The sequence below is a fragment of the Micropterus dolomieu genome, linkage group LG04, assembly GCF_021292245.1.
Source record: "Micropterus dolomieu isolate WLL.071019.BEF.003 ecotype Adirondacks linkage group LG04, ASM2129224v1, whole genome shotgun sequence".
NCBI classification, from domain to species: domain Eukaryota; kingdom Metazoa; phylum Chordata; class Actinopteri; order Centrarchiformes; family Centrarchidae; genus Micropterus; species Micropterus dolomieu.
The window spans coordinates 18,248,376-18,275,598 of record NC_060153.1 but is presented as its reverse complement, the minus strand read 5'-3'; the positions used below and the strand labels follow the sequence as shown (position 1 = coordinate 18,275,598).

General features: G+C 39.1%; 1 protein-coding gene and 1 long non-coding RNA gene across 9 annotated transcripts in view; one reads left to right on the top strand and one right to left on the bottom strand.

The window, feature by feature from the left end:
- The window catches only part of LOC123970028 (myosin-10), a 74,048-nt gene that overhangs the window by 32,985 nt on the left and 13,840 nt on the right, over nt 1–27,223 (top strand). For 5 of the 7 annotated variants that reach the window (XM_046047882.1, XM_046047880.1, XM_046047879.1 and 2 more), the window contains 20 exons: nt 3,931–4,023; nt 4,852–4,915; nt 5,648–5,746; nt 5,977–6,120; nt 6,580–6,675; nt 7,405–7,523; nt 8,515–8,667; nt 8,813–8,986; nt 9,310–9,483; nt 11,003–11,117; nt 15,323–15,516; nt 15,651–15,772; nt 15,876–15,945; nt 16,918–17,078; nt 17,598–17,706; nt 18,406–18,537; nt 18,657–18,863; nt 20,396–20,533; nt 20,749–20,872; nt 22,159–22,330. In XM_046047882.1, coding sequence (XP_045903838.1) covers nt 3,931–4,023; nt 4,852–4,915; nt 5,648–5,746; nt 5,977–6,120; nt 6,580–6,675; nt 7,405–7,523; nt 8,515–8,667; nt 8,813–8,986; nt 9,310–9,483; nt 11,003–11,117; nt 15,323–15,516; nt 15,651–15,772; nt 15,876–15,945; nt 16,918–17,078; nt 17,598–17,706; nt 18,406–18,537; nt 18,657–18,863; nt 20,396–20,533; nt 20,749–20,872; nt 22,159–22,330 — 2,660 coding nt within the window. The other 2 variants (XM_046047884.1, XM_046047885.1) reach the window with 2 other exon arrangements.
- LOC123970029 overlaps nt 15,050–27,223 on the bottom strand; it is a 28,605-nt gene continuing 16,431 nt past the window's right edge. The window contains exons 2-4 of one of the 2 annotated variants that reach the window (XR_006824848.1): nt 18,605–18,824; nt 15,672–15,751; nt 15,050–15,383 (exon numbers count right to left, since the gene is read on the bottom strand). This is a non-coding gene — a long non-coding RNA (uncharacterized LOC123970029). Of the gene's footprint in view, nt 15,384–15,671; nt 15,752–16,912; nt 18,508–18,604; nt 18,825–27,223 lie in introns of those variants that run through there. The other variant, XR_006824847.1, reaches the window with a different exon arrangement.

Here is a 27,223-nt window from a genome sequence, read left to right as displayed (position 1 = left end):
TAACATTTACTTACAATGTGAGAAATCAATTTTAGAAATCAATCATTGCTCTAATCTTCATTTAATAAACTAATTATTTTATTTATTTGCCTGTATAATTAAGCAGGTTATTAACTGACTAACATACACCACTCTGTCTCTCTTAAAAAAATAAATAAATAAATAAAACTGTTGGCATGTTAACCCTGAGGTTTCCAGTTTGGTTCCTGTGGGCCTCAAAAGAGATTAAACTCCCAGCATGTCATTTGGGAAGAATTGTGAGTGCTGTATATCGAAATCCCACAACACAAGTCAGTTTTGATGTCTGCTGACTAGGCATTAATAAAATAAGAAAATATCTATCATTATCCCAATCTTCAGATAAAATAATGTAGCTGTTGATGATGTACTCCCAGAGTTCATCGGTCAGTCAATGAAAAGTCAACCTCTAGTTTTCTAATTTACTTCACATTTATTAAGATATGACATAAAATATTCAAATATAATCATGTAATTCAAAAGTGGCTTTATATTTATTAGCTGGTGTGTAGTTTGACAGTTATAGTCATAATGACAAACTGCTGGTAAATTTAATCTGACAGCGTTTTGCTATCTGACTGAATGACTCCAGTTGATACTGTACTGTTCTGTAGCTGCTTTAAGCTAGCGTTGGCATCGCGGAGTGACAGGTCAAGCCACAAAATCTCAATTCTTTTAAGGTGACAAACTTAAAACAATGAACATTTCCTTCCCTAGCTGTCATTTACATTCAAAAATTACCAAGTTACCAGCCAGCTAGCATATCAAAGAGGCAAATGGCAATTTCCTTTTCGTTTCGCCAACTCAGTTACCAGTGACTGCTGTCATTATAGCCGGTGAAATAAACAGCTGCTGGCTTAAACTTTCACTTGCTATAACCTGTTAGTACTATTTGTTGCACATACAGTATGTAATAAACTGGACAATAGTTACACCACAAGATATTTAGCCAACATGTAACCCAAGTATGATTGAAGTGCTTCACTGGTTTTTCAAGCCAGGGTCAGAACCCATGTCGACCTTTCTTACATTAAGCTAGATTCAGCCTAAAAGCTGTTTGGCCCAGATGAGTTCTCCACATTGGCTTGTTCCTGTCCAGATGAGCCATTTCCCAGGGAGTGTTCTCCTTTTCCTTGCTGGTGAAAAGAGCGACTTGTAATATTTGTCCGGCCTCGTGACCTCAGAGCAGATGTTAGATGCTGATACTGGCCTCTGCCTCCATAAGATTTACTGGAACAGTTTTGACTGATCCTCTTTGACTCCACTCAATCTGCACTAAAGTACTGCTCCATGGACTGCCAAACAGCCTGCACTCTGATAAGAGACAGCCTTGTAGCTCGTAACTATGACCTGCAAATGTTTTCTAGAAAGTCTTTTCTTTTAGCTTCAAAAAATAATGCGTGTATTTGTAGTGACTGATAATGTATGTTGCTTAAATTTGATCACAGCTACACAACAATTGGCCATCTTACATGGTGGAGTCAGCTCTGTTGGCTGTCAGATGTCTGACATGCTCACTTTACAGCGGGAATGTGGGTCAACTTCTAATGCTGCTAAATTGGCCCCCCACTGGTGTTTGTAATCTGCTCTTTGTTTTTATGTGCGTACAGTAGACCACACAGATGGGTAGAGGTTGCCAATGAACAATTTTAACTACAGAGTTGCACCACATGCCTATGTTTATGTAGAAACAAAGGTTTCTTTTGGTTTGAATCCCCCCTGTGGGATTTGCCACTGCTCTGATAGCTGGAAAAGGACCAGGTTTATCCAGTTCAGCCCTGCTTCATTCCAGCTGCTCAAAAACTCAATTAAAAGCAGCCCATACCGGCCAAAGATCACATTACATGTCTCACATCCTGAGTGCAATGCTGATTCCACATCCCGCAGAGTTCCTTTTTGTGGAAAATGGCCTCCACAAGCCTTCAGTGTGCACAGCTATTTTTGACGTAATGGGAAAATATTTCACTCAGCCACAAGAAGAGAAGTAACATTGCAGAAGAAATTGTTTTTCTCTCAGCCACTTTGGATTCTCTGGTCATGACAGAGACAATGTGGCTTAGATGGAAACACAGTGGGCCACCTGTCCAAACATCTGCATAAGTCGGTTATTTATTTATGCAGCCTCTCTTCGTCTTGAAGTGTCCAGTCTGACAAAAGAAATAAAAGTGTTTGTTGTGTGTTATGGACACATTCCTCCTGACATGATGGATAGGCTGTCTGGCACGTCTCAGCAGAAATTTTCCCAGAAATGTTCTCTCAGTCACTATCAAGCACTGCGACACATCATTAGTTCAGCAGAGGTTTTCTTTGCAGTTTAAACTTCAAAAGATAAAACTTGGTTGTGAAAGTTTTATAGACACCATGTTTATCGGATTAGTTTAGATTTCATGTACTTTATAAAAGTACAAAAAGTCCTAAAGCCTGAATTCCACTGCCAAGAACTAATAGTTTCAGCATTTAGATTTCTTAAATATGATCAGATTATTTGCTTAATTGTTTAGTCCATAAATTGTCACAATATAAAACCTAAGATTAAGTCGTCAAATTGCTGGTTTTGTCCAAAACCCAAAGATATTTCATTTATAATGTCGTAACACTAAGAAAAGCAGCAGTGTTAAGTAAGCGTTTTTGTCAGATGACTGATTGTTTAGGCATTGACCAGATCAAATCAGAATTTTTAACTAATTTACCAACAAAGATTTCTTCTTTTAGAATTGTTTTTATGATTGAGAAGTGATGTGATGCCCTTTTAATTTTACTAACTGGAGTAAGGTGTTTTAATCCTCATTCCATCACATGTCTGTCACAAGATGTTACCTCTTTACACTGGTTTTGAAAGGGTGTGGTCACAATGACTCTTTGTGATGCGCTGCAGAACAACTCCAGAAAACAACCTTGAACATTTTATTCAGCACCATGTAGAAAAACACAAAGTTGTTACAATATTTATAACTACATACTAAAATAGTATCATGATTATTAAGGGCTCAATTTACAAGTTTTATATTGAAAACTACAAATACAATTGCCATTTTGTTTGCATAAAAAATAAAATAACAGCAAATACCTTTTGTAAACATATGAAAATTATCTAAGTGCGCATTATCAAGATTTTATATTATATAAGTAATGCAATGACCCCGTGGACAATTACAGGAAAACAAATAAGTCTTTAGAAGACAGTGACAGTAACTGCAATGAGCCCAAAAACTGACATAAATACAGAGGAGTCTGTAGCGTTTCTAGATATGCTGGTTGGTTGACTAAACTGCGTAATGTGTTATCATGTGCAGTGGACGAATAGACTCTGCCGACACACACAGCAACAGAACAACATGTAGTGTTTTTACAAGAGCAGCAACACTGAGACCTTCAGTTTATGCGCTGTTAGCAAGTCAGAGAGACAAACCAAAGCTAAAAATTAACTCACCCTGTGTTCACTATAAGGTTATTTTCTTCAATCAAATTTCCCTCAGCACTGTCATAACAACTAAAATACAACCGGACTTCAGAGTGACTGAAAAATCTCCGCAGCGTTGTCTTCCGCCGTGTTGTCATTGACCCAAACAAACCCACGTTGCATTCTGCGCATGCGCGCCTGCTTCTGGGAGACGCTGGACTGTGTTTGCCCTGATATTATAATAGCGCGGTTAACCGTACCCGGTTACCATGGTAATTAAAATGTGTAAGGTAATAACAACCGTCGGGAATTTTACCATGGTTTACCATTAAATTGGTAATCGTTTCATCCCTAGTTATGAAATCTTTTCAAGTCAAGTCTTCAGATATCTGCAGTCGCTGTCTGCATGTTTATATTTGTATGTAAAAATCATTTTTAAATCATCATTCTTGTTTGTTGGTATTCACTTTCATGACACAGGACTGCTGTAACATACCTCTGTTTTTTTTCAGGGTGAATTGGAGCGTCAACTTTTACAAGCCAACCCCATCCTTGAGTCTTTTGGGAATGCTAAGACGGTGAAAAATGACAACTCGTCACGTTTTGTAAGTACAGAAAAAATTATTATTCAAGAAGAGGGGCACCTCTTGTTACAGCACCACCTTAGCTTAATTTGGCACCTGCAATAGATTTAGGTGAAGTTTTTCTTGTTTTGCTTTTTAAACAAGCAGAGGTGAAACTGATTGAAAGTAATTTAATTATCCTACTTTTCCTATAAGCAATTACACAGGTCAGAAAGCTGGGCACATGCACCTGCTAGACATTAATGATGCCTTTGTCCATCTTTGGTGATCATCTCTAACTGGAGGAAACTCCACTCAGCAGACTTCTTAATAGTGATGTAGGATCAGAGGGGAATGAGTAAAGTCTTATCTTATTTCTTAATTTAAGGGGATTTTCTTCTAGAATACTAATTATCTTTTGCTTCATAAAATAACTAGAGTAAAACTTTCTCTACATGAACCCTGGCCAGCTGTGACAGTAAAAACAGTTTCCGTGTGTCCTCGATGAGAACTTGATCAGAAGACACTGTAAGGATCAGGACCTGCAGCCAAAAAATACAGTAAAATCCACTGGTATTAATTTGAGCCGCGTGTCAAAATAAAGTTCTCTAGTAACCATAAAGAACATTATTTTTATTAGTTTATAATGTGATGTTACAAATTTTGTAAATATTGCTTTGTACTGTATAAAATATAATATAATTAAATGATCTGTGTAAGTGTTTGTTTATGGAGGTATGCTGACTCTTAGTACATTATGCCATAAACCTCAGTGTGTGTTACATTAGAGTCATTATGTTGGCGATTGATTGATTTCTGTTTATCTCGTTGTGCACTTCCTGAGCATTTATCTTTTGTTAATCTCTGCAGGGGAAATTCATCCGGATCAACTTTGATGTCACCGGATACATTGTTGGAGCCAATATTGAAACCTGTATCCTGTTTTAAAACGAATGAGTAGAATTGACTAGACATCTGCTCGCCATCGGTCATTGTATGTGAGGTTTTTTAAAAAGAAACTAGCCACAAGTGTTTATTGGAAGCACACATCCAATGGTCCATTTACATTAAAGAATGCTTTTTAAATATGTTTTCATTATTGAAGCAGAAGATTTTTGAGAATTCAACCACTTTGACCGCTACACTAGGAAATTAGTGTTGTAGTACTCGACACCGGTCTTAAGACCACTTTTTGATGGTCTTGTCTCGGACATTGAGGTTATGGTCTTGACCCAGTCATACTTTGGGAGTATCAATAAATTGCTTTTGCATTGTCGGATTTATTTGTTAACATCCTTACTTTGATTGGATGTAAAACTTATTGCTTCATATGCAACCAATAACCCTAATTAAAAATACGCTGTTAGCATTAACGACTGTCATTCCTCCCCGCGATGGTAAGCGTGGAAAAGGAGAATAATTTGAATAAAGATGCTTACGTTTATTTCAGCTCTTAGTGTTTGTATGTGGGTGTTTTTAATGGGAATGTGGATCTTTCAGATCAATTTGAGAAGTACCATTTAATGTGGGGAACCGGTCTTGGTCTTGACTCGGTCTTGGTCTCGACTTGGTCTCGGTTTGGGTGGTCTTGACTACAACACTATAGAAAATGTCTCATGTATACAGGACATGATGTTTTGATTCTTCCTTGACCACTCTGTGTCAGACTTACTGGAGAAATCAAGAGCTATTCGTCAAGCCAAAGATGAACGCACCTTCCATGTTTTCTACCAGCTGCTGGCTGGAGCCGGAGAGCACCTCAAATGTAAGTAGACTGAGCTTGTACACCACCTGTTTCTTTTTCCCTTTGTCTGTTGGCAGCTTAACTTTGTAAAGATAAGTTAAAGATGAAATTAAAACAATTACATAGTTCATATTTAATTTATATTCATACCAAGTGTTGTTAACAATTCATCAGAATCAGTCTTTACCTTTTGAGAAAAAAATCATGTCTTAACCATGTTTCGCAATGTTTTTCCGCTTCTCTTTCCACAGCGGACCTGCTTTTGGAAGGATTCAACAGCTACCGTTTCCTGTCCAACGGTAACATCCCAATCCCAGGCCAGCAGGACAAAGACAACTTCCAGGAGACCATGGAGGCCATGCACATCATGAGCTTCGCCCACGAAGAGATTCTGGGTATGTTTTCCATAACACCAGCATAAAACTATGTAAACATAACAAATTCCTCAAGGAACTTTCACTCGTTTTATATTTTTGTATGCCCTGCATCTTTATAATGTGACGTATTTCCGAGTGAACAGAATATGTGGGCAGTGTGTCACTTCTAGAGGGATTTGGTCAAATTCGTAATTGGTTCAGGGTTTCCGTGGGGTCTAAAAAAGTTTAGAATTTGAAATGGTGAAACCTGCAGAAACTCTGTGGTTGCATAGTCGAGGAAAAAATTAATATATTATTAGAATTATTATTATATTTTGCATATAATAAGAGATAAATGTTTTTTATGGATGATCTAAATTTACTTGCAAAGTACTAATTGTATTCTTGTATATTTTTGTATATTTATGGATTTGGTATATTCCTAAAGTGATGTCTTACCATAGTAATATTGTTTTTTCTGTGTTGTTAAATCTGTAGCCATGTTGAAGGTGGTGTCCTCTGTGCTACAGTTTGGTAACATTATCTTTAAGAAGGAGAGGAACTCTGACCAAGCCTCTATGCCTGATAACACTGGTAGGTATCCCCCACCCCCCCACACACACACCTTTTACATCTGCTTCATAACCTTGGAGCTTGGAGCTCACAGGTCAAAACATCCTCCCTTTTCCTTTTCCCATATATACTTCAAATCCTCTTCTCCCCTTTTCCTGCCTCCCTCACACTATGTACCTCATCCACAGAACAGAGGAACTGGTGGTTTATGTCTTTTCTCTCCCCGAGCCTTGTCAACCTGCCATTAAGCCACATCATTATGAGGATTTACTCCTGAAGGAAATGGAGCGCAGCCTTCCAGTTCCTCCACATGTGGCACTGCATATTTGGCACTTAAAAGAGGGAGACTGGGAGAGAGAATGGGTCTAATGCCGGTGATACAGCTCGGCCAGATATTCCCAAATGCAACAAGCAGAACTCAGGACTGAAGCAGATGTTTTATTTTAGTAGTGAGATTTGGCTCATCTAGGTCCTGGTTTTTCTACTTTTCCACAAGCTCCAGCCATGTAACATATTTTCCCTGTCACATTTTATAAGAAAACATTTTTGAAAGATTTTAATAAATCTTAGTATTATTCAGTAATAGTATTGTTGACCTGCCATCTTTGACAGGGACACTATGGCTTTTAGAGTGGTTTGTGAAACTATGTATTTATTATACAGGCCTGTGTTTAACATACAGGTGTAAGTCAACTGTACAGTTTCTTCCTTTCTTATGGGTTTTGAGCTTTGTCCATCTCTGTTTCCCAGCTGCTCAGAAGCTGTGTCATCTGCTGGGTATGAATGTAATGGAGTTTACCAGAGCCATCCTGTCCCCAAGGATCAAAGTGGGACGAGACTACGTCCAGAAAGCGCAGACTAAAGAGCAGGTCAGTTAGCTGCATTTCCTTTACTGACCTACACCATGTATTTCTATTTTTGGTGCTGACCGAGATCCTTAGTAACATTAATAATGATCTATCAAAATGCAACTGAAGTAGGTCTGTTTCATTTTCTGCATAGACAGCGTTGGGTGACTGCGAGTTTGATGAGCATAAACTCTCCCATTTGAATCATCCGCACAAAAGATAGCAACTGCGTTTGAAAATATCTGGTTTTAATAAAACAAAAAGTCAAAGGTACAAGCTAGTGTACAAATAGAGACATCAACTATGTTAAGAAAAACATCCAATCAGCACGCTTAAAATTCAGTTTTGTGTGTTGTTAATAAGGAGTGGAAAATATGTTGGTTTTTTTATTAGAAAACTGGTAACAAAATCTGGATGTTAAATTTATTAACTTTCAGGTTCTGCGTCAGATTTGGATGATGTCTGCAATCTTAGTGTTGTGTTTTGTTCACAATTGCTACAACAAAGCCTTTTTTAATTCTGTTTGGATCCTCTGACTGGCTTATTCTGCAGTAATGGCTGAGCTCTATGGATATTGTTGTATTAAGATCCTTCAGCTTACTCTGAAGTTGAAATGATATAAAACAGATGGCCATAACAGAGAAGACGTGTTGTTGAAATGTATCTGATAACTTGCCTTGTTTCATATTGTACTGGACACAAGGGAAGGATAGGTTTACCTTCTGTGAAACCACTCCAAACTACATCTCATATTTTATGAATCATTCATTGCCATTTAAAGTGCAGTCCTCCTGCAGACTTCTGATCATAAAGGCTACAGTCTGATGGATACTTCTGTTTTAGATATGTCTGACTCAGAAAACATGTTGGAACATTGGTGGTATACAGTCTTGCTAAGATGTATGATGAGTCCATTTGTCCAGTGTAGTTTTCATTGTGAGGAACTGGGAGCTGGGTATCTTCTTTGTTGTCTCACCACTCTTCCTCTCCTCGCTTTCCCCCCTCCTTTCAGGCTGACTTTGCTGTTGAGGCCTTGGCTAAAGCGACATATGAGCGTCTGTTCCGCTGGCTGGTCCATCGCATTAACAAAGCTCTGGACAGAACCAAACGGCAGGGTGCCTCCTTCATCGGCATCCTGGACATTGCGGGTTTTGAGATTTTCCAGGTTTGGATGAAAATCTTTTGAATTTTTTTAATCTTTAAAGAAGTTTGTCCTGTTGTGGTTAAATTAAAAGTTTTGTTTTTGTTGTCATCTACGCACATTTCCACTGAAATGTATTGTTCTTCCTTGTATTTGTTCCCGACTACAGCTGAACTCATTTGAGCAGCTATGTATCAACTACACCAATGAAAAGCTGCAGCAGCTCTTCAACCACACCATGTTCATCCTGGAGCAGGAGGAGTACCAGAGGGAGGGCATTGAGTGGAGCTTCATCGACTTCGGCCTCGACCTGCAGCCCTGCATCGACCTCATTGAGAGGCCGGTCAGTGTGAATGATTAGCTTGTATCAATGAGATCCACTTTTTCAAAACATACCTACTTAAACTACTATTTTCCACTTTATCTTGAATTATTGTACCTGAATCGGAAAGGAAAAGTTACTTAAGCCTGGCTTTTGTCTTTTAGTGTCTGTCTTAACTTTCATTTGCGTAGAGAAAAAGTTGTTGTTGGGGCACTAGGGGTTTAAGATGCTGAGCACAAGGCTCCTATCAAATAAACACAAAAATGTCTTAGTTAGGTCATGCAATGTTTACCGTTCATGCTCTCTGAAGCCTTAAGTTCTGTCCCATCTTGATATTGCTTCAGGCGAACCCTCCAGGAGTGTTGGCTCTGCTTGATGAAGAGTGCTGGTTCCCCAAGGCCACGGACAAGACCTTTGTAGACAAGCTGACCCAGGAGCAGGGCACACACACCAAGTTCCAGAAGCCCCGACAGCTCAAAGATAAGGCCGACTTCTGCATCATCCACTACGCCGGCAAGGTACCCTCATTTTATTTCTCTCAAAATCACACTCCGCAGGTTTCTGTCTTTGCTTTACTGAAAATACACTGTTGGTGTTTCTGGAAGACACCAAGTCCAGAAAAAATAAAGTGGAAATGATCTTGGAAATTGCAGTTTATCGAAAGGATGAAGCTTTTCATTTTTATGCCGCATGTTTATAGGGCATAAGTCAGGCTCTCTTCTTAAAAGCACTCACCAAGACAGACACATAGGAAAAAGACAATCATATTCTTAGCTTTTATGACTTAGAATGCACTTAGACTTTAAGTTTCTACTTTTGTTCTTTGTGGGACCAGCTTCTTTATTTTTGTCTACATTCATAGTTTCTCTTTTCCTCCCTGATCTTCTCCTGCAAAAATTAAACGGCAAGTAAAAAGTTGCTGCCGTTCAGCGCTCAGATTAAAGAGTGACTCCAAGTTCTCCTGTGGTGGGATTTCAGGGAAATACCGTGTCCTGGTTTGATTTATATGGCATTGTATGAAATAGGATTTGGAAATTGTCTGTGCTGTTATGCAATAGGACTCAGCACTTGTGTTGCAGAGAGACCTGCAGAGTAGCACATCTGCTTACCATTATGTGGACTGTGTCGTTTTACACCACAATCAGTCAAACACTCGTCTGCTGTGGAGAAAAATCTGCAGCGCCATGAAGCCAAATGTTGTCAACATAGGTATGCACACAAAATATGACCTCATGTATGCGGTTTGAATCAGTAGAATAAAGCATGGCCTGTAAATTTAGTCAGCATTTGAAGTGGGTCACCATGATGTATGTCAGATGGACAAATGCATATTAAGACTGTACTGACTAACTGTACTGTATTCAATAGGTGTTTTAGCGTCCCAGGCCGCAATACACTTGATTAGCTAGTTACACAGGTAATCACTTTGATAGATCTGACATTTCCTCTTCTTCTGTTAAACAACCAGCACATCCCAAGATAAGCTCTCTGAAAATCTAATTTTAAATATGATGTATATCAAACCTGTATCTCAAATACATATGTGTATTTAAATATACAGATATATCTGGTGTCAGTATTTGCATTGTCAGATGTCAACGCATCCCCACACACTTCCAGCTAGACTTTTAGACTTAGATTTTTAAGGCTGTTACCAATATTGATATTTGAGAAATCTAATGGATATAGATAGATAGATAGAGATAGATAGATATAGAGATATAGCTAGCATTGGCTGTATGGCCAACATGTTTGACATATGCTACACTATATACTGTACACAAAATATGCCATATGCCGATAGGTAATAAAAATGGAAGTACATAAATGCTAAAAATATTCCATTAAAACAGATCTTAATCAAAAATGTTTGTCCTTGTGTTAACGTAAAAACACAATTATATTGGCAGGTATATCGTTAGCAGATTGTTCAGAAAATAAACATGGAATCTGCTGCAAAAATCCAGTATCAGTCAGACTGTAATTGTGGTATTGATTTCGTCCATATGACTGAGTTGTTCAACGTCTTTGTTACAGGTGGACTATAAGGCAGATGAGTGGCTAATGAAGAACATGGACCCCCTGAATGACAATGTGGCCACACTTCTTCATCAGTCAACTGATAAATTTGTGGCTGAACTTTGGAAAGATGGTAAGCTGCCACTAACACTACAAAACAGTACAAGATACAAGAAGGAAAACATTTTAGTAACACATCCTTTAAGATTCATTATGTGTGTACCTGTTTGCTTATTCAATTAAAAATACGTCGATATGTCACTCACTCAAGCCTACTACTAACAGCTGTCTGCCTTGTTGACCCAGGCCTATACATTTCTGATTTCTAAGGATTAACATCACCCTCCCCCCACTGTCTCTCTCTCTGTGTTGTAGAGATTCAGACCATTCAAAGGGCTTCATTCTATGACAATGTCACTAGTCTGGATGAGCCGGCAGGTGAATGACTGGGTCGTGCCGTAGCAGACCTGGGCCAAAATAATACTAGCTGAAAATGAACAGTTTTGGGTTGCGAAAACAAGCTGCTCACAGTGCTTGGTAGGCTAAATAATAAGCGCCTCCCAAGCAGGTTCTGATATATTTTTGCCCAGATCTGGCTGTATGTTTCATGCTTCAGCCGACGCTGTGTCCGTCATGGCTACAATGGCTCCCATTTGCTTCCAGGCTGCATGGCTCCCTTGTCTCAGCCAAAAGCAGTAGTGCCTAATTCCTCAACAAGTTAAAGTAGAATGTAAGCATCTGCTCCCTCTAGTCAAAATAGTGTGCTTTAATTTGTGTCAGTATTTTTGTAGGCGGACTTGAGTCTTGTGATCTTTGGTGCAGAAGTCTGGACTTCAAAGCTTATTTGTATTTTTGTCCCTCCTCTGTGATGTCACACGTCCACGAGCAAATTAAGGATTTGAAGCTTGACTGAAGAAAATGTAATGACATTAATTCTCCTTCCTAGCCAGGATCACAGTAGCAGGGAGTTAAAACCAAATGTTGGTATTGGCTCTGAGCTCAGACAGCGAGCCATACATCACATCAGTTTAAATGTTGAAACTCCAGCTGTCTGTGACTCATCCAATACTTTAATTTAGTCAGATATTAATAAGTGACATAGTGTATATTTAATTGAGTGTTAAGTCCTGTGTTATTGCCAGATTATAAACAGATGTGTACTATGATGGATAAATCTGGTGATATATAACAATTTGTTATTATCAAGAATTCTCATAAAAAGACCAAAACCAACTGTGAATTGATCGCACTAATAATAATTGTCTGTGTATCCAAAGCCTGATTTAAATTATTCCTTTGTGCCATATAATGCCATTGATGCCTAAAAGTGATTAACAACAAATCATTGAGCCACACTGTTGCACTGGCTGACGTTGTCCTATTTATTTATTTATTTTTTTACAATACACATGGGCACTGTAGTTTATTTTCATTATCTTACCTTCTAATCCTAACTCAAAAACTGTAAACTCAAGTCTGTAATCATCCTGTCAGGCCTGTATCTGTGTTAATTGTGACATCACACTGATGAGTGAAAACACTCACACCAGAAAACCATACTGTTAGTGCATTGCGGCATGTGGAATGTGGGACTTGTAGTCTTCGAACCAGCAGCACCCACACAACCCACACCACACATTGTGTAAACAAGATTACAGAACAATATTTATAACTTTAGCATCCTGCCTCTGGCTAATATCTACATCTGTCCACTGCAGAGGCACCATCCACAACCTGGAGGAGTAATATAGTATATTAATGTAACATTAAATTATATTTTTAATATAACACTATACTTAGTATAATATTAATATTAATCATATGATGTTACTATGTTCATTATAATTTCATATAATAGCTTACTATATAGCTCACCAATAGTATGATATTAATTCCAGTTATAGCGGTAGGACATTCAACTTTTTTAATGTCCCGCCCCATTCAGATATGGGCGGTTCATGAAAATTGAAATTGATGAGCTAATCAACTTTATATACAGTATAAAACATTGTTTTGACAAAGGGCACAGATATGGCTAAATGGCAAGCTAGCCTTCTCCATATTTTCTTCTTCAGTCTTACAGTTGATCTGGTGTTGAGGATCTTCCGGAGGATGATGTGGGCGGGCACATAATGAAAGTGGGCCGACAACGCATATCTCTCGCTCTTGTTTTTGTATAATGGGCTGCTTGGCCACCGAGCAGCAGGATAATCTATCCTCACACACTGTGCTTGTAAATAATTTTTCGGGTTCGCACATGTCTATTTTTAGGGGCAGACGCACTAGTGTTGTAGTACTCGAGACCGGGCTTGGTCTCTAGACCACTTTTTGATGGTCTTGATCTAGTCTCGGACTCGACCTCATTTGTACTTGGCCTTGTCTCGGTCTCAGACATTGAGGACTCGGGATTTTATTTCAAGACCATAATTTTGGGAAATCATTAAATTGCTTTTGCATTCATTCATTTGTTAACATCCTAACTTAGATTGGATGTAAAACTTATTGCTTGAAATGCAACCAATAACCCTAATTGACCCTTCGCTAAGCTACACCCTGAATACAAAGTTGACCAATCACAGCGCAATATAGGACTCTCTCTAACTGAGGTCTGACATTTTCATGGCTGTGCTCCATTCACTCTAATGCAAGGAGTCGTTTTCTAGCTTTTTTTTGCTATATTTTTCCAAGATGTGGTCAAAGCTGTTCCTGGGGCACCTGTTCCTGTCGCTACCCAGAGAGGTTGATAGAAGTACAGTTTATTCTCTTTCCAAAACCTAAAATAAATAAAGAAAAATTTTGGTTAATGTAATGTTAGTTAGCTAACGCTAGCTAAATTCCTACTGAATGTAAAGTAATAAAGCCCTACTCATCTGCTTTTTAATGATTGTAATAGTGAATAGAGGCCTACCCAGCTTTACAGGAACAGTGTTGATCCTTAATATCGTTGTCTTTTGTCTCAATCGTCGGGGGATGTGGTGGTTCACTCGTACTGTGTGATCGGTATCCAGGAGTGCAGCAATAGATGGGGCAGCAATGGCAGTAATGATAATTATAGTAATCTACACTGAACAAAATTAGAAACACAACACTTTTGCATCTTGATATGCCACACCTGTGAGGTGAATGGATTATCTCGGCAAAGGAGAATGGCTCAATGACACAGATTTTGACAGATTTGTAAACAATATTGGAGAGAAATAGGCCTTTTGTGTACATAGAAAAAGTCTTAGATCTTTGAGTTCAGCTCATGATGAATGGGGGTAAAAACAAGTGTTGCATTTATAATTTAGTTCAGTGTAATTTTTTTCAATAACAATATAACATGTTTAATAAAGGTTTGATGTAATTAATTTCAATCACAAATGAATTAGCACTTAATTTTTCTATTAAGATATTTTGTTGAGGAAAAGGGACTGAAAAAAGATTTTACTTAATTTAACTTATGCATTATTGTTGAAAAGATTTTATCATAATAGATTTGAATGTTCTACCTCAGATTTGTGAAGTGATCCACTGTTTGGCATCAAGTAGTTGATCTGACCAGAAAGAAAAGTTTAAAACCACAATTTCCATGTGCCTTCAAATTTTAAAGAAATAATGACATTTATCGTGTTTATTATCGATATCAAATGATATGACATTTTTTATCTTGATAACATTTTTGGCCATATTGCCCAGCTCTAGTGGATGGTAAACATGGAAAAGGAGTGTTGAATAAAGATGCTTTTAGCTCTAGTGTGTGTGTTTGTATATGAGTGTTTTAATGGGAATGTAGATCTTTCAGATCAATTTGAGAAGTACCTATGATGTTGTTCCGCAATTTATTGTGTGTCATGTAATGTGGGGAACTGGTCTTGGTCTCGACTTGATCTCAGCCCCTAAAAGTCTTTGTCTTGACTTGGTCTTGTTGTGGGTGGTCATGACTACAACACTAAGACGCACTGTAGAGCCGTGGCAGGTTTCGTGTCAAAAGCAGTAAAAAGCTGCATCGTCTCTCATCCACTGTGACCAGAGAAAAGCCTTTCAATTCTCGCATTCAAACGTTGTTGATACTTAGTGAGTAAATCATATAAAAATTGTGTTTATTTCATATAGCACCCTGTACGTACAGACCGTTAGTCTTAGGAATAGATAAGCTACCCACTCCATCTCCATCTGCAGTAGCTAGTGGCAGTTCTAGACATAGAATTATACTTTGGTAGACTGCCATTGTTTTCATCCATCTGCACTTGGTCATGTAGCTACATTATGTCACTGTGTTGCTACTGCTGTTCCTACAGTGCTTCTCTGCTCCCCAAGTCTTCCCACTCTAACCAGTTCTCCCCATCTCCCCACCAGTCGACCGCATCGTGGGCCTGGACCAGGTGGCAGGAATGAACGAGACAGCCTTTGGTGCCACCTACAAAACGAAAAAGGGCATGTTTCGTACAGTTGGACAGCTCTACAAGGAGTCGCTCACCAAGCTCATGGCCACACTGAGGAACACCAACCCCAACTTCGTCCGCTGCATCATCCCCAACCATGAAAAAAGAGTAAGTATGCTGACCCATAGAGAAAACACACAATAACAATCGGAGAAAAGATCTGTGAGAAATTGTATGATAGAAATCTAGAAGTATCCAAATACTTGTTTCTATTCTTAATGGTGTATTTGTTTCTTCTTCAGGCTGGTAAACTGGAGCCTCACCTGGTTCTGGACCAGCTGAGGTGTAATGGAGTCCTAGAGGGCATTCGTATCTGCAGACAGGGCTTCCCCAACCGCATCGTCTTCCAGGAGTTCAGACAGAGGTGACAGACAACAGAGATGCTTTTTTAACTCTTTACCTCAATTAACACAGAAGAAAAGTTGGTTTCATTTTCAGTTTATATGCATGTTCTCTTTTGTTCACAGATATGAGATCCTAACACCCAACGCTATCCCCAAGGGATTCATGGATGGTAAACAAGCCTGTGAGAGAATGGTAGTGTTTCTTTTTATTTGCTGTATTTCGTTCTTAAAACGACTACCCTGGAAACAATAACATACTGTGTATTCTGCTGAGCTATTGAATTTAAGAACTGCTGGATCCCTCCTGTCAGGAGCTATGGAACCAGAGGAACTCAGAAACTAAAAGTGACGTACATATTTCTGTTTGCATTTCCATCTTATCTGAAGAATCATGAAGATTTACAAATTGAAACATTTTCACACATAAGGAAACAACAATACAGTTGTCCTGTTGTTCTTTGTATTTACTGTTGCATGACTCTGATGTTTGAGTTTGATGTAATGAATGAATGAAGAGGAGATGTGCAGAGGAGAAAGGGAGACCGGAAACTTCTGAGTCCCTGTCTCCACAGTGACAATCTGCTGAGTTTTTGATGGTTATTTATTCCTGCTTTTATCAGAAAATTAAGTACAATTTCTCTCATTTACTCCCTCCTGACTCCCGCTCTCTATCCCTTTTTAAAACGAGTCTGGCAACGAAGCCTAACTTTGGTTTTAACATGAATAAACAACACTAAGTGTCGACCCTTTTGTCTTAATATTGATAGTTGAGTACTTATTGTTTTATGAGTGAAGCACTACTCAAGTTGAAGCAGCTGCGCTGTCTGCGTTTTGATCAATCAGCTACCGTCCAAACTCCACCCCTCCAAGTTCCTGAACCATCAGAAAGTACTACAATGACTGTTTTTACACCTGGAACTGTCCTGCAGGAACTATATTTATAGTCCCTTGTTCCTCTGGTTTTAGTTTCTGAGTTCCTCAAAAGCTTCTTGGCCCCCTTGAAAAACTCCTGCAGTGTAAACACCCTAACAGAAATACAGAAATGATTGTAATGTCAAACTGTTTCCCAAACTAGAAACATTTCCTAAATGTATTCAAACACAATGTAAATTTAACCATGCCCACAGAGGTAAACTCTTAAAAACTCTTCATTTGCCTTTTATAGATCCGAGCCCTGGAGCTGGACCCGAACCTGTTCCGTATTGGTCAGAGTAAGATCTTCTTCAGAACTGGTGTTCTGGCTCACCTGGAGGAGGAGAGAGATCTGAAGATCACTGACATCATCATTTACTTCCAGTCTGTGTGCCGTGGATACTTGGCACGCAAGTGAGTGTCAGATCTTTGTATCTAACTATTTCTTAGGTATGAACATATATCTGCGTTTGAATTCCCAGTATGCATCACATTGCTCAAACTACCCCCGGAAACAATGTATCAAATGACAATATGAAAGTAATGTGATACTGTGAAGGTTACTGGTAGTGACGAACCTACAGAGAATTGTCACCTGAATCTGCAGCTCTGCTTAGATTTACGGAGCTTTATTGTGAATTTCAACTTCTTGTTTAGCTGTCTGACCTAAACTTTAATGCTTTGGTTCACTGTCGCGGCTCTTCTAGCGTTATTTACAGCCGCAGCAGGAAACATCAGACAGATACAGTTAGCAGCTAGCTGGTGAACATAATGAAGCATTTAGCAGCTAAAGATCCAGATATTTCCCTCACGAGTTGGTAGTGACCAAAAAGAGCTAAAAGAGAATATTGGACTTCATATGACTTTCAAAACTTGGGTTTTCCCAGACACCGATTTGTCGCTTGTTATTGTACCATTGTCTTCTTCCCATAGGGCCTTTGCTAAGAAGCAGCAGCAGTTGAGTGCCCTAAAGGTCCTTCAGAGGAACTGTGCTGCTTACTTGAAGCTGCGACACTGGCAGTGGTGGAGGCTCTTCACCAAGGTGAGAACCCTGACAGCTAAACCCCTCCAACAAACTGATGATCTGAGCGTTTTCAGAAATTAGTGATTTGACGCCTCAAAAATGTCTTCAGTTAAAATAAAAGACTAAACAGACGATAAAGAATACTAAAATGTGTCCGCTAGTCCTCATCAGGAAACTGAGTTTGCTGAGTTGCTGTGTAAAGGTTCGTAAGAAAAAAAATAAAATTTATTTGATAAAATATCGATATATTGAATATTTTTCCCTGCTTGCCTTTGACATTGTTTTTTTGTTTGTGATTGCGGGCTGTTGGGAGACGCTATACACCTATAAACTAAAGTGAGCCCTAGACAGAGTGGATTGTAAAAACAGGAAGCTGTTTGTGGAGTTTAAGTCGACGCTATGCGACCCGCAGCAAACACTGTTGCTACTACTAAATATTGTCAAAATTGCTCATCTAATCATAACATTTTTTTACTGAAATTCATTTGATAGATTTTTTTCATTGCTTAATACATTCTGCTACTCATTTAGGAATTTATTATTTTATTTTTGTTATACTACTGGGAAGGGCTGACAAAAATGTGATTATAGATGTCAATAAAGGTAAACCCTACTGGTGTTTTTCATTCCTTGACCAGTATGACCATGAAAGAGTTATTAAATTGCATTGTGTGGGGTATTAAACCCTGGTTGATTCTCTCTCTCGCTCTCTCTCAGGTGAAGCCTCTGCTGCAGGTCACCAGGCAGGAGGAGGAGATGCAAGCCAAAGACGAGGAGCTGATAAAAGTGAAGGAGAGACAGCTCAAGGTGGAGAATGAGCTGGTGGAGATGGAGAGGAAACACCAACAGGTAAATGCATCCAAAGTTACTTCAGAGAAACCTCATTCATTTTTGGTAGACAATTGAAGTAACTAACCTCGTAGCTAATAAGGCTGGATAAGTTATTTCAAACTGTTCCCTCTGTCCAGCTCATAGAGGAGAAGAATATCCTAGCAGAGCAACTCCACGCGGAGACGGAGCTGTTCGCCGAGGCCGAAGAGATGAGAGTTCGTCTGCTTTCTAGGAAGCAAGAGTTGGAGGAGATCCTTCATGACCTGGAGTCCAGGGTGGAGGAAGAGGAGGAGAGGAACCAGAGCCTGCAGAATGAGAAGAAGAAGATGCAGTCACACATCCAGGTTGATATCGTCACCTAATTCAACTTAACTTCTCTCTCCTGCGTCTGTTTTGACGTGCTTTTTTCCAAATTGATTTGATGTTATTGATCTTCACACAGAACATTATACAACATCAACAGATTTTCTTTATCTGTGAGTGAAGGGATCCTACATAAACTCATCCTTTTCTACCAAAGTTTGAGTAATTTTACGTTAGATATTTCTGCATTTCTTTCTTCTCTGGGCTCTTCTCACTGGTCTGAAGTGGTTTCAGAGTACTTGGTGCACTCAGTGAAGAAGTGAAGCTCTGTCTCAATGACTTGTAGGTCACAGGCTTGTCTTCTGTTGGTAGCCATGTTTGTCTGCATCCACTTGTTGCGAAGGCCAGGCGGTGTCTATGCCTTAGTTGATATTTTTTTCAACATTTTATCAGCTGTAGTGTTGAGATACGGGGCTCATTTATTGCTGCATTCTATTGCCAAATAATAATTGATGAGTTTTTTGGGGAATTCTTTACAAAAGATGAAGTAGTTTTTGTTTAAATTGTGTATAATTTGATTAAACTGGCCTTAATATCTTCAGCTGCAGGCCTTCTGTGCTACATTCCTCTGTACTCTTGATAGAATTGTTCAGGGTTTCCACTGGATCTTTTCCCAATTTGAAAACAAATCACACTATTTGATTGGGTACCAAAGTCCACTATCGTAAAGTGCTGTTGGTTCAGTAACTGCTTTGAATATTTTCAGCCAGATTTAAATCACATATTTGTACTGACCTATGTATGGTATAAAATGCTCTTTTTTTCCTTTAGTTCTTTTACAGCAAATAAAATTTATGTTTCCTCTAGAGATTTTTTCCATGTTTTGGGGCTTTTCTGAAAGAGAGCTACTTTGTTTTTTTCAATATTTGTCAACATTTCCTTCCTTCCTTTGATGGCTCTGCTTTAGTCTTGAGAGACACACACACTATGCTAACACATGCGCACTGACGCCCCAGAGTAAGGGTTACAATTTTGGATTAATTTACGCACTTTAAAAACATTTGTTGAAAGTTTTTTTCTTTTTAAATGTTTATTTACAGCATTTAACATTGAAATGTATATTGTAATAGGCTGTATATTAACTTTATAGGGAGAAAACTGGTAGTTCTATGTAAAATCAGACGTTGAGCACCCCTATATGGCCAAAATGGCATAATCCTTGTTTCGCTGTGAAACTTCGACTGAGATTTACAGTCGAATCAGGCTCCGCCCATCGAAGCATCGAATCTTTGACTATTCAGGGTCAGCCCTACAATAAACATTTGATTTCAGTACCACAGGAAGACAGACCTGGCTCTGTCTGGTATTCCATTCATATAGAGGTTGATACATGAAGAACTGACTCCACAGTCTCGTCTAACAAATCTGATCAAACCACACTAAATCGCTGAGTTTGTGAGTGTTAAACTCTAAAGTTTTTACTTTGTCACTTTATAAACTTCAGTGTTATGACTTCACCCTTGTCGCATTAGATTGGTTATGAATCTTTATGTGTGTGTTTTCTTCTCCACAGGACTTGGAGGAGCAGCTCGATGAGGAGGAAGCTGCAAGGCAGAAGCTGCAACTGGACAAAGTGACAGCTGAGGCGAAGATCAAGAAAATGGAGGAGGACATTCTCCTGCTGGAAGACCAAAACTCCAAGTTCCTCAAGGTGAGTGGATTATATGATGGGTCAAACAAGAACCAGAATGCAGAGTAAGTCCTTCAAGTTGAGATTGTAAAAAGTATAAGGTGATGGATGAGGCGGTGCAACACAAAATACAGGTCACTTTAGTTTGATTTTTAAGTCTTCATAACTTTTCACCTCTGCACAGTAGTTGTGTCTTAAGGCCTCCAGTCTGACCCACACTTAATTTTACCCAACAGGAGAAGAAGCTGCTGGAGGACAGGATTGGCGAGATGACCTCCCAGCTCACGGAGGAGGAGGAGAAAGCAAAGAACCTTGGCAAGATCAAGAACAAGCAGGAAATGATGATGGTTGACCTGGAGGGTAAGGCACTCTGATGTGCAGCAAGTCGCTGTTACTGGCTCTATTTTCTGTCCAAGAACAGGGAACATTTACTAGAACAGACACAAAGTAATAGATGGATGGGCACTGTTGCAACAGCTCAAATGGTAGACTGGGGTCAAGAATAGATAATGTCCTCAAAGCAAGAGGAAGAATTAATTTTTTACAGGTTTAAAGGTTTTGTTTAATTTATCTTTTACAGCTGTACAATGAGTGAACCTTTAAATGCATATAATGATGCACATAATCCTGCTATTCCTCAAACTATTTGTTTTTAACAATGTTCTGGTGTCAAAAATGTTAAAAGGAATTGTTCTTCTCATGTTTTTCTGTAAAAAGATTGTTGGATCACTACAGACCGAGAAGTATGGAAGAGTGTTTATCTTTCTTATTCACAGTATTCTGGAGGTCATGGCGGGATATGTGTGTTTTCCTTTTTGGCCTCACGATGGCGCTGTTATGTCACTGTTAGTATGAATATGTACCGACACAATGATAAAAAAGTTCAGCTTACTGTCACAGTAACAGCACCTGGGTGTCAGGTGAAGTGCAGAGCAGCGGTTTCTTTGTTCCTGAAGGGTTTTGATGACTGTAACAAAGATGTACCTGAAGCCACTGATGAAGAGGAATTTGTTTTTGTTCCATCAGGTCAAAATTAAAAACACTGAATTGGAGTTTGAGTCGGTCCATGCGTGCTTAATCCACAAAACAGTGTGTGCACAACCATGTTATCGTGACCTCCAGCAAGTGACTGTGATTTGATTACTGTGCTGAATAATGGGAGTTCATGAGAAGTTACAGTAAACATGAAATATAACAGTCGAATTAAAATAATAATTAAAATAAAAATAAAACAATCTGACATCTATACAAGATTGTTAAAAAATTTAATAAATGACAGATATATTTTTATGTGTTTGTTATTGTTAATGATACATTCTGAAAAGTGTACAAGTGATATGATTTGAACAAAAGACTTGATCGGCATTGTATAAGTGCCCAAGACCTGAGGTATGTAGGAATGTTTGAAAAAACTCTGGTGCATTTAAAGCTAAAGCAGCTAATCTGATTACATGAGTTGTATCAGGCTGTTAGCAATTAGGTGTTGTGACCTCTTCTTACCTCGTGTGACCCCTCAGTAACTTGTGACTTTGCCCATTTAACTCTTGAGATTAACTTTAGCCAAAAGTTGTTGTTTTTTAATAATTACATGGCTATGTTTGATTTTGCATTTTGTTCATGATTCATGTGATTTTGCCTCCCTTTAGAGCGTTTAAAGAAGGAGGAGAAAACGCGTCAGGAGCTGGAGAAGGCCAAACGCAAACTGGATGCTGAGACGACCGACCTGCAGGACCAGATTGTGGAACTTCAGGCTCAGATAGAGGAGCTGAAGATCCAACTGGCCAAAAAGGAGGAGGAGCTGCAGGCTGCTCTGGCCAGGTCAGTCATAGACATACAAACCTATGAAAGTACACACAACTGAAAGGACTGCATCAGACACCTTCTGCAAAATATAAAATGCTGAGGAATTTTAGCAGTTATACTATACCAACAGATGAATTGTGTTAGTATGCAGATGAGCATACGCTTTTTAATCTCTATATACATATTAACACACAGGCAGATGCTGTAACGGACACTGAAATAATGCTGTGATTTGTTCACTCTTGGTACAAATCTTATATTTTGGTGTTTGACATTATATTGAAGGTTTGAAGACGTCAGTGTTATGAAAACTCAGTTTGCTTGAATCCTGACTGGACAGCAGGCAGAAAGGTTTTACAGAATTCATGGTTCAGTTTGACACTTAAATGTGATAGCATGAACATTTTCCTTTTCTTAATTTTTTATTGATCAAACAGTTACACTGAATACAGAGCACTTTAACAATGTATGTATGTTTTAGTGCTGGGCAAGTTAACGTGTTATCACGTTGACACATTAATTAATTAACACCGACAATTATTTGATCTCACGTTAACGCAGTTTTCACTATTATTATTTTTTGAAAGTCCATTGCTCACTGGCTCTGAATACACATACAGTCAAACTATGGGTCACAGGAGGGGTGGGATGTTGATCAGCCTGCAAATCACCCACCCAAACAAGCAGCGGAGGGAGGCTTCAGCAGACTACGTTGGATGCAGCATGTGGGAGAAGTAGATAAACAAAAGCAAGACAAGCGATCCAACGCCATAGCAAAGTGGATAGCTACACACTGGATGCTGATTAGTATTGGTGAAGATGTCGGTCTTAGAAACATTTTAAAAATCACAACATAGTCGCTTGGCCCCGCGGGGTTGCTCTTTTCTCCGATGATCAGAAAGGGAGACAGCGCTCCGCGAGTAAACGGCAGGCACTCTATGGATAGTAGCCATGGTAACGGCTTCTTCAGTGTGCTACACAGCTGTAGCCTATTTAACTTAAGTTAAAATTATAGGCTACATAACTTTACCTGATTGGCCTTCATCTAGTTTTGCAGGGATGCTCTGCTATGCGAATTCCCTCCTGTTGATGTCCTGTTTAGTAAACAGTAATAGATTCTGGAAACTCACAAACAGCGAGGATCAGTCTCTCTTCCAATGATTTGTGCTGCGCGTCGTGTACAAAAAGTTCAAGACAATTCAACTTTGGCAACTGCCGGGCGTGAGGCGAGCATAACTGCAACAGTTTCACAGGAACGCAACTGCTTGTTGCTACACCAACCCCTTCACCTCACTCTAACTGGGACACTTGCTACTGAACATAGACTGTTTATGCTGCTCCCTGATAAGAAAAATGTTTCTGCTGAAACAGGAAAACAGATTTATATGTTAACCTGTTGCTCAGAAGGTGCCTGTTATGATCGTGGCTCTGGACTCTAACTTGTTTTAACAAGCTAGATAAAAGGTAATGCCCTGGCAGTGGCAGATAGCTTTGATTTTATATTTTATTTGATTACAGTTAGGGCTGCAGCTAACGATGATATTAGTACTCAAAGCTTCTATTATAATCAGATTATTTCACTGATTCATTATTTAAGAAGTACTTTTGCTTGGCGGCGACCCCCCCCTTCCCAACGGTACTGGGATCAGCTGTGCCAGTTAACTCCTGACTGTGACTTTACAACCCAAACTCACGGCCCAACCAGGAGTACAACAAACGCACGTGTGTACATTTTCATCTGAGGTCTGCGGCTTACTTTAATCGTGATAAAATTTTTTAATCGGTGCCCAGCACTAGTATTTTTTTTAGGTTTATCTTAAAGCTGTCAACACATAGGCCTCTTTTTCCCCCATTACCTCTTACACTCCCTCTCAGCCTGTAAGCACAATTGCAGCTGACATGCTACAAAAATACTGACAGTCAGCTCATTTCAAAACATGATACAAAAACTGGGGCGAGAGAGAAGATATAACGACAAAATCTAGAGGAATTAAATTTGTAGTAAGTAAGTATGTGTTGGATCAGTGCAATGAAACTAACAAACATCTTTAGGCCAGACGGCTGCCTTAGAGGTGGCTGCTGAATTCCAGTTTAATATATTACCTCTTTTTGCCAACAGTCAAGCAAATGCTATTATATCATTTAATTTATTGTTTAGTGGCTGTTCATTGACTGGAAGCTCAAAGATATGTCCAAGTGTTTGGCCTCAAGCTTATTAACATTTCTGAAGCACCTGATGATAATGTGCCTTACCTCTTGGCTTTTAAATTTAACATGACATTCAAATGTACAAAAGTATTCATATTTGAGCCTTCGCAATGATGCAGACATTATTTCAGCTAAACGACAGCATTTGAATTATTTATCCACGTGTAGTAAATCAAAAGCCTTGTGCTGAAGCATACAGTTCACTGAAGTGTTTTTACAGCCACTATGAGGCAGATGTACTCCTCAGAACTCGCATCACTACAAACCTAAACTGCTCTTTTCAGTGTGTAATGTCCAGCTTCACTTACAGCACTTCACTAGTGATGTACATCTCACCTCCATGACCGCTGCACTCCACTGTGGTACAGCACAGTCAATAGGAAGACCTAAAATAGACGTTAGAACAAAGACAACACTGAGTTGACTCTGACTTAAAGCAGCTAACGTCTGCTAAGTCAGCCTGCTCCCTGCGCCCAGCTGCAGTGTTTGTGTTCGGCGACACCGGCTGAGACCTTTTCTCTTTGAGGCAGCCGTGTCTGATTACAGGCAGATTGATGTTGATTGATGCTCTCAGTCCTGGGCTTTGCAGCGTTTTTTCCACAAGAAGCAATGGAGCAGTGGAGGACAAACTATTAAGAAGTCAGAAGATTTTTGTCTTTTATGTCCTGATTGTGAAAAACGTTACCAGTTACAGCTGTAGAAGACAAGCGTCTTACCACTCTATCCCTGCAACAAAATATTTTCTTAATTTAGCTCCTCCGTTTATCCTGATTTTCCACACGGGGAAAGATATTCTAGGCATAATATGTTAATTACATTCCCATTTAGCCGTCACAAGACTGCATGCAGATGAGGTAAACAACTGCGGAGGTCTTTGCTCTGAAGGTCAGCTGAGATCATTTTAATGTGGTGTCTCAGCAGTTTCCTCCTTACACCAGGCCAATCGTCCAGACTGTGGGGGTCAATGTCTGTCTGGCTAATTTCACACGCAGAAATCATCAGTTTATTCACAGCCCCAGATAATTAAGCTGTCATTAAACTTGGTGTGCCTCATTTTGAATTCAGCAGCTATTCTGAGAACAATTGTTATAATTGTTTGGAAAACGGGGAATTACTTTTATGTGGGTCATTAGTGCCTTCATCAAACACTGTGGCATTATGTTAATTATATAACTTAATCATTATGATATTCAGTGTGTTTAATTGCTGGGTTTCTAAGTAAGAGAGGAATGTTAAGGTTGTTGCAGCCAACACGAATTTTTCCAGCAAACAAATTATTACTCTGTTGATCTTCTGACAGAACACACACACAATTTAAGTGCACAGCTTCAGCAGTGAACAGTTCACCACACTGCCACCCTGTGTGCACTGGAGGCCCAAGTTCATTCAAATAAATTACATCATTGACTTGACTTTCATTTAATGTACAGGTTGTTACTTTATATAGACAATAAGTTTAAATAATTACAACAAACATTTACATCCCTTTGTTCTTGTGTTTTTTGAGGACCGAAATATCCTCATATAAAAAAGACAAAACTAAAATATTAAAACTGAAAAATACTAAATATAAATGAATAAACTGTATGAATCTATTTTATGTTTGCTTATTGCTAAAAATATTTAGTTAAATATTTAGTTGAAAAATCTGAAATAACTAAAAAACTGAAAGAAGTATAAGTTGCGGTTAAAATGGGAGTGCTGACAGATAATGAACATTTCATGTTAAAGGGACTATATGTAAGTTTTTCAATGAAATTAATCAAATTGCCATTGCCTTATTGTCAATGGGCTCAAAACTCACTTAGAAGTGAAGCACACGCCTGTTTTCTCCGTTGCTTGCATCAGCAACTATTCTGCTTTTAATGTGAGGTCTCCAGGTCGGATTCAGCTCTGTACGCGCTCCCGAGCCTCTTTCATACTACAGCGACAACACGGCAGCTAACGACATGCAGTCCACTAACACCATAAAACAACCGGCTCACAGCAAAACAAAGGCTCCACGTAAGGATACAAAACAACAATAAAGGTTTATGTGCTGAAGCCCATCAGACAAAACAGGTTCAGATGATGTCGAGTAAGAACAAAGTGAGTATTAGTAAAGCTGGAGAAACGCAGAGAAAGTCACGTTAGCTCGCCGGCTAACGCTGAACAGTTGCTAATGTGATCTGGTCCAAAGTTGTATAACGTTAGTTGGTGAAGTAATATGGAAAGCTAACGCGACCCGTGTTACTATTCTGTGTGCCACTGATGATTTAGCCTGCAGAGAGGATGTAACGGTAAAATGCAAATGTGGAGCGATTTGTTTACTAACGTTAGCCTATAGTGATGCAGCCAGCTAACGCTACAGTAGCTCGGACCTGCCGCTGTTTGCTTCGTAACACTCCGTTTGTGTTTATTGTGGCTTTTATATACAGTCTATGGGTTTTACCAATAACGTTACTCAGGTACACAGCTTCTCCACCTCTCACTCGCTGTAACTAATGTGACCCACATAACACAAAACACTGCAACAAAACGGCCACAACAACACAAAGAAGAGCCATCCACTATCACTAGTTACAGTAAAGTTACTTACTGCGGTCTAAATGTTATAAAGTGTGACACAATCGCATTATAATATTCAGTCCAGCTCACTAACCGTTTCATTATCATCCAATACATGTAGTTGTGCTGACACTGCTGAGCCTCCGGTGACAG